The sequence below is a fragment of the Cardiocondyla obscurior genome, linkage group LG03 (assembly GCF_019399895.1).
Source record: "Cardiocondyla obscurior isolate alpha-2009 linkage group LG03, Cobs3.1, whole genome shotgun sequence".
In the NCBI taxonomy this organism is placed as follows: Eukaryota; Metazoa; Arthropoda; class Insecta; order Hymenoptera; family Formicidae; genus Cardiocondyla; species Cardiocondyla obscurior.
The window spans coordinates 7,144,915-7,152,664 of NC_091866.1; the positions used below are offsets into that span (position 1 = coordinate 7,144,915).

General features: G+C 35.4%; 1 protein-coding gene across 1 annotated transcript; it reads left to right on the forward strand.

Annotated features, from left to right (window-relative positions):
• The first annotated feature begins 5,599 nt into the window (after nt 1-5,599).
• Nucleotides 5,600-6,814, forward strand: LOC139113898 (histone-lysine N-methyltransferase SETMAR-like). Its single transcript, XM_070675345.1, has 3 exons — nt 5,600-6,014; nt 6,087-6,289; nt 6,362-6,814. The coding sequence occupies exons 1-3, from the start codon at nt 5,600-5,602 to the stop codon at nt 6,812-6,814; spliced, it is 1,071 nt and encodes a 356-aa protein (XP_070531446.1).
• Nucleotides 6,815-7,750: the final 936 nt, after the last annotated feature.

Below are 7,750 nucleotides of genomic sequence, written 5' to 3' on the forward strand. Positions count from 1 at the left end.
ATTTTCGTAAGAGTACGTTGGTTTGGGCACCGTGGTCAGTGCTGTAGGTAGCATTGCCTGGTGCCCGTACACAAAATACTTAATGTTCATAAATGTACGGGCGAAAATGTTTTACCGCCCAGACTATTGCTAGTAGCTCTTTTTCCGTCGTGCTGTAATTTTTCTCCGCTTTATTTAGTATTCTGCTAGCGTATGCGATAGGGCGGTCTTCTCCTATTTCCCCTTGTGACAGATTAGCCCCGATCGCGTAGTCCGAGGCGTCGGTGGTAATCAGAAAAATTTTTTCGAAATTCGGATAGCTTAGCACAGGGGCGGTAGTCAGTTTTTCTTTCAGTATTTCAAAAGCTTGTTGTTGCTCCATTTCCCATTTGAAAACGCTGTCTTTTCGCGTAAGCGCGGTTAAAGGTTTTGCGGTTTTTGAAAAATTTTCGATGAATTTGCGATAATATCCCGCTAGCCCTATAAATGATTGTACGTCGCGTACTCGTTTTGGCGTCGGGAATTGTTGTATTGCAGTTAGTTTAGATGGGTCGGGTCGTATTCCTTTTTCCGTTATTATATGTCCTAAATATAAAACTTCCTTCCTGAGGAACTCGCACTTCTCAGGTTAAAGTTTCAGATTATGTTGGCGCAATCTCTTTAATACCTCCACGAGTCGCTTGTTGTGTTCGTCTAACGAGGCTCCGTAAATTACGATATCATCGAGGTACACTAGACATTTTATTCCCTGGAGGCCCGATAGTACCGAGTTCATAAGTCTTTGGAAAGTAGCTGGCGGATTTTTCAACCCGAACGGCATTCGATTGAATTCGTAATGCCCCAGCGCCGTTGAGAACGCGGTTTTCTTTTTGTGCTCCTCGTGCATAGGAATTTGATGGTATCCTGACGCGAGGTCTAAAGTTGTAAAATATTTCGCGTTTCCCAGTTGGTCTAGAATATCCGTAATGTTCGGTATAGGGAACGAATCTCCCACTGTGGCGTCGTTTAGCTTCCGGAAGTCGACAACTATCCGGAGTTTCGGGTTACCTGACGCGTCGGCTCGCTTCGGTACCACGAGTATGGGCGCATTCCACTGGCTCGTGCTTTCGCGAATAATTCCTTCGTTTATCATTTTATCTATCTGTTGTCACATCCTGCGACGACTAGGAGACGTTTTATTAACACGGGTAAAAACTTCACTACCGGCGAAAATTTTTCAAAATCATATTATTAAAAATAATTCTACTACACTAACTACACCGGCATTCATAGATTTCACCACTTGCAGTACAGTCACCACTTGTCACTATTTGTAGTACAGTCACTCGACGAATCTTTTAAGACACAAGCGACATCTACAATAAATCCGCCTTAAGTCAAGTCCGGAGCCAACCAATCATAACCTGACCCATTAAATTTACTCTAACTACACTCAATTACACATATAGACCCAAGAAACCGACATTTTGTGACAACTCTTACTAACAAATCTTATGAACAATTATTAACTATTAAAAATAAACTTTATAACAATGATATATAAATAAAAAATATATAGAAACATGTTCTTCTGTCTTACGGTAGCAATATACGTAAAAATAACAGTTTCATAATAAGACATTTTTTAATATCAATTGTTATAAACAATTAAAATTATATATAAAATATAAAAACTGTGATGGCTATCAATCTTGTTGTTAAAAATACAGAAACTCTTGTATATACCATTTTTTCGGTATCTGTAATAGTTTCCGAGATATAAAAATTTCCTGAATTTGAATCTCTCAGTTCAACTTTTCTCTTGTGAAACTAAGGAACCACAAATCAAATCGTATAAAAATAAAATAAAATATAAAACGATGTAACTGATAGAAAAGAATTATATAGCTGTATTCGTCTCTCTCTATAGAAACAGAATATATAAAAATAATCACACCATTATTAAATAATAATATATATATAACTTATGATAATATATAACTTTTGATAATAAACCATAAACAATATTAATTATAATTTTTTTTGAAAAGCTTATAAGACCTATAATAACTTTTATTATAACATTTTCTATCTAAAATCAAAAACCTAATTTATAAAAAGGATTAAAGGAAAAGTCACCCGTTATAAGGCAAAAGTCCCAGTAAGTGCCAATGTACATACATATATATCTGCGTCTAACGGTAATTACCGGGACCACAAGTTTAACTCTTAATATTTTTAAAAATAATAATCATAAAAATATGCTGATTAATTTAAATTAAACCTTGAACCTTTTTTTTTAAAACCGTACCGTAATAATAATTTTTACTCACCTTGTACATCTAATTAATTTAAATAATACCCAGAGTCAATCGGTCCTCGAACCATATATATAAATGTACGTACAAAGACTTAGCCGCGAAAATGGTAAAGGCATAGGACTTAGCCGCGCGAACTCTTGTCTTTTCATCTATAAAAATTACTAAGTATGAATTGTAAAAAGGACTTAGCCGCGCGAGCTCTCTTATAGAACTTAGACTCTCGACCAACCAACATAAAATTAATAATTTAATAATTTTTAATTTTTGTTATATACGTTTTAAAGAGCCTTAAATAACTAATAACAAACCCTTATAAACCATTTCTTAATCTGTCTTAGTTTTGGACTTATAAATTTTTAAAGTTACACACTCATGTTCTCCTGATACACCAGCCGCATAAAATCCTTAATAATTATTAAACCATTAAAGATCAAGCCATATCCTCTTAGATGTGAGGAACCCTATAATTCCCCGTCTAAAAAACTCATATAGACTTATACCTTTGTGGGCATTAATAGTATATTGTTATAAATAAATTAAAATTAATAACCATTAACACTCAAATTTTATAACGCTAAATCATACTTCTCTATGAACTATTAACGTATACTAAATATCTTTTCTTAATTCTTATTAGTTTAGCAGCTACGAATTTTTAAACTTTTACTCTTACTCATACATACATACATTTCAACACACATATAGAAAGAACTCCCTTTATTTGCAACATTTCAAGGACTTATAGTTATATTTGTATTAAGAGTAAATAAATATTCAAATTAACTTTTATAAAAGTTATTCTTTATTAATTAATTATTAAATTTGTTATAAACAAATTGAACAAGTACAATATTTTCAAATTCTGTTCCGTACATTTTTCGGCATTTGCAAAATTACCCCAAATCCATATATTATACTTTCTTCTACTCCTCATAGATTCCGAGATATAGGAATTTTACAAACTCCGATAGTTTGAAGAACTGGAATACCTTTTACTGAAAAACAAGAGATACAAAAGTTAATAAAAAACCTTTTAAATTATAAAATATTAATAAACTATTAATTTATTTATAAAGTAATTAAATAAAGGAATAAAAATGGTTCTATAAATAAACTTTCTTAATTAGTTAATTATCCAAATTGTTATAAACAAATAAAACACTATCCAATTATTCAAAATTCTGTTACGTATATTTTGTCACATTTGAGCTCTCATTTAAAAAACTATTAAACATTTTCCTTCTAACTCTTTTAGTTCTCGAATTATGACCACTGTTCAAAATCAGAGACCAACACAAATGACACAAAATAGTAACACTAACATTTTCTAAACTAATGCTCCTAATAACCAACTACGAACGGAACAAAGACTCGTCGCTATAACGCACAACTGAGTAATTAAAAATCTCATATTAATAAACAAATTAATAAATTGTTATAAACAATTTCAAGTTAACAATTGACCTTCTTCAAATTTTATAATAGAAGTTAAAGACTATAATGAATCATTAATCCCTGCAAAATAATTTTTCTTAATTCCTATTAATTTAGCTTTTATGAATTTTTAAAACTTTTATTCTATATATATACAGGGTGTCCGGTTCGTTTTGTCACTCCCGAAATTTTGGGGTAGACAAGAATATTTTAAGACGAAAAGTCCTATACAATTATGCAAAATTCGTAACCGTTGATTTTATAAAAATTATTATGTCTCGGCGAATGAACGCTAAGAAATCTATGGGCTGGGCGCGGCGATGGCATTGTTTCGTTTTCTGCAGAAAGTAGCCGAGTCGAATAATACTGATTGGCGAGCGGGTTCGGCGAATGAGCTCTAAGCAACTTAGGGGCCGGCCGCGGCGGCGACGGTGTTTTTAAAGATATAATCTGAGTCAACTCAGAAAGAAACAATCACGTATTGAAGTCTTTGCGGCAAAGATGAAACGAATGCGCTCGCGATCATATGATACCGTGCCGACAAACAATTAAATGTTTCCGCGCTTCCGAAAGCACGATATTAACATTAACATATTATGCTGTCTTTAGGATTTCAGACATCAAATAAAACGTATTTTTAATATTAGGAAATTATTAATATTAAGATGTGCTATCATTTCCTCACTACCTAGCGGTAGATAGCATAGTGCGTTTTTTTATCGTGGTATCACCGGTAGGCCTAATCCACTGTCATAGTTTAATTTAAAATTGTTCAAAGTGCCCTCCTTTGTTGCACACAGAGTCGGGCCCTTCGAACAACGTCTTGCGTCGCTTGATGGACCATATGCGGCGTAATGGTAGCGAAGGCCGCAACGATGGCCTCGCGTACCTCGTTTACAGTGCCGTTTCTCTGGGGCTCGACTAAGTTTTTATGTGTCCCCATAAAAATAGTCCAATAGAGTCAAATCTGGCGATTGTGGTGGCCAAATAATTGGATCACCACGACCGATCCACCTGTCGCAAAAGCGTGCGTCTAAAAGTCGGCGTACTCCCCGACTCCAATGAGCCGGTGCCCCATCGTGCTGGTAAATCATGTTTCTCCTTGTTGCCAGCGGAATATTTTTAAGAAGAACAGGGAGCTCGATGTTCAAAAAATATTTATAAAATTCGCCGGTTAAATCTGGCGGAAGAAAATATGGACCAATCTAATACAAATAAAAGAAAATTTTGGTTACACAGTATTTAATAAAATAATTGTTTTTTTCCGTTTGTACTTGCCACATGATTATCGATGAGTCCCGCCCATACATTTATGGACCATCGATATTGAAAAGCTCCCTGTCTAATAACATGAGGATTTTTATCCGACCAGTAAAGGCGGTTCCTTAAATTAATTACGCCGTTTGGCGTAAACGTCGACTCGTCAGTCCAGAGGATAGAGTCTGGAAAAGATGCGTCTCTCCTGCTCTGTGCGAGAAACCCTGCAGTACGAACATTTTTTGATAATTATTATTCCCTCAAAATATCACGAATATAACAGTTAATAAAAATACCTTCACAGAAATAGAACCGTAGATCGTTTATCACACTATTTACACTCAGTATTGTTTTGTTTTGAAAGTCATTTTCAGTATCCTTTATTATTATCAATTGTTAAAAAATATTGTAAATATTGTCGATAATGTATTATACATAAATTTGACAAAAGATAAAATGTTTAGTCTGTTTACGATCTTTGTAACTTAAACTGGCTTTTTCGACATCTGTCAATTTATCAAGTAAGTCACAAGTGTTGAACCTATTTTATTTAATTACTTATTAAACTACATATTAAATTTAAATGCCTAAGCTTTTACTGAGTGTAAATTTGTGTGTCAAACGAAAGGATGCCTCGCTATTATTCCTCGGAAGAATTGACGGAAATGATAATAGCGTATGGACGAGCCGGCGAAAACGCGAATCGTGCTGCCGAAATTTACGCCGAACAATTTCCCGGGCGTGCACATTACCCGTGTAATCGTACAATTTTACGGGTTGTACAAAGATTACGGCAAACGGGATGTTTTGTGCATAACATAAATAATGCACCTGCACGTGTTCCGGTTGAAAATCAAGAACGAATACTTCATTTATTCGAAGATCAGCCGGACATGAGTATTCGTCGCGCGTCGTATCAACTAAACTTGTCGAGATACAGGATACACCATACTCTTCGGCAAAATGCGTTGCACCCGTTTCATTACCAGCGTGTGCAACAACTTTTACCGAGAGATTTCGAACCACGGGTGTATTTCTGTGAAGGTATTTTTATTAACTGTTATATTCGTGATAATTTGAGGGAATAATAATTATCAAAAAATGTTCGTACTGCAGGGTTCCTCGCACAGAGCAGGAGAGACGCATCTTTTCCAGACTCTATCCTCTGGACTGACGAGTCGACGTTTACGCCAAACGGCGTAATTAATTTAAGGAACCGCCTTTACTGGTCGGATGAAAATCCACATGTTATTAGACAGGGAGCTTTTCAATATCGATGGTCCATAAATGTATGGGCGGGACTCATCGATAATCATGTGGCAAGTACAAACGGAAAAAAACAATTATTTTATTAAATACTCTGTAACAAAAATTTTTTTTTTTTGTATTAGATTGGTCCATATTTTCTTCCGCCACGTTTAACCGGCGAATTTTATGAATATTTTTTGGACACCGAGCTCCCTGGTCTTCTTGAAAATATTCCGCTGGCAACAAGGAGAAACATGATTTACCAGCACGACGGGGCACCGGCTCATTGGAGTCGAGGAGTACGCCGACTTTTAGACGCACGCTTTCGCGACAGGTGGATCGGTCGTGGTGGTCCAATTATTTGGCCACCACGATCGCCAGATTTGACTCCGCTGGACTATTTTTTATGGGGACACATAAAAAACTTAGTCGAGCCCCAGAGAAACGGCACTGTAAACGAGGTACGCGAGGCCATCGTTGCGGCCTTCGCTACCATTACGCCGCATATGGTCTATCAAGCGACGCAAGACGTTGTTCGAAGAGCCCGACTCTGCGTGCAACAAAGAGGAGGGCACTTTGAACAATTTTTAAATTAAACTATGACAGTGGATTAGGCCTACCGGGGATACCACGATAAAAAAAACGCACTATGCTATCTACCGCTAGGTAGTGAGGAAATGATAGCACATCTTAATATTAATAATTTCCTAATATTAAAAATACGTTTTATTTGATGTCTGAAATCCTAAAGACAGCATAATATGTTAATGTTAATATCGTGCTTTCGGAAGCGCGGAAACATTTAATTGTTTGTCGGCACGGTATCATATGATCGCGAGCGCATTCGTTTCATCTTTGCCGCAAAGACTTCAATACGTGATTGTTTCTTTCTGAGTTGACTCAGATTATATCTTTAAAAACACCGTCGCCGCCGCGGCCGCGGCCGGCCCCTAAGTTGCTTAGAGCTCATTCGCCGAACCCGCTCGCCAATCAGTATTATTCGACTCGGCTACTTTCTGCAGAAAACGAAACAATGCCATCGCCGCGCCCAGCCCATAGATTTCTTAGCGTTCATTCGCCGAGACATAATAATTTTTATAAAATCAACGGTTACGAATTTTGCATAATTGTATAGGACTTTTCGTCTTAAAATATTCTTGTCTACCCCAAAATTTCGGGAGTGACAAAACGAACCGGACACCCTGTATAGATATACTAAAGCATGCAATTCTTACCATCCTATTATTAGTTGATAAATAGCAACTCTGGTCTTATCCCTGCTATCCTGTAATAGAAACAATAACAGTAGAGAACAATTAACAAACTTAACAACTTCTAACAATTATAATAATTATTATTATTATATAAAATCTATAATATATATAAAATAAGAAATGCTTTAATTAAGTACTTGGAAAATTTGTATAATGTAAGGAAACAACTCTTCTATATATAAAATTAAATATATAAATATTCTTTAATTAATTAATGATTAAAATAGAAGAATTGTTTCTATCTAAAACAAGTATTAA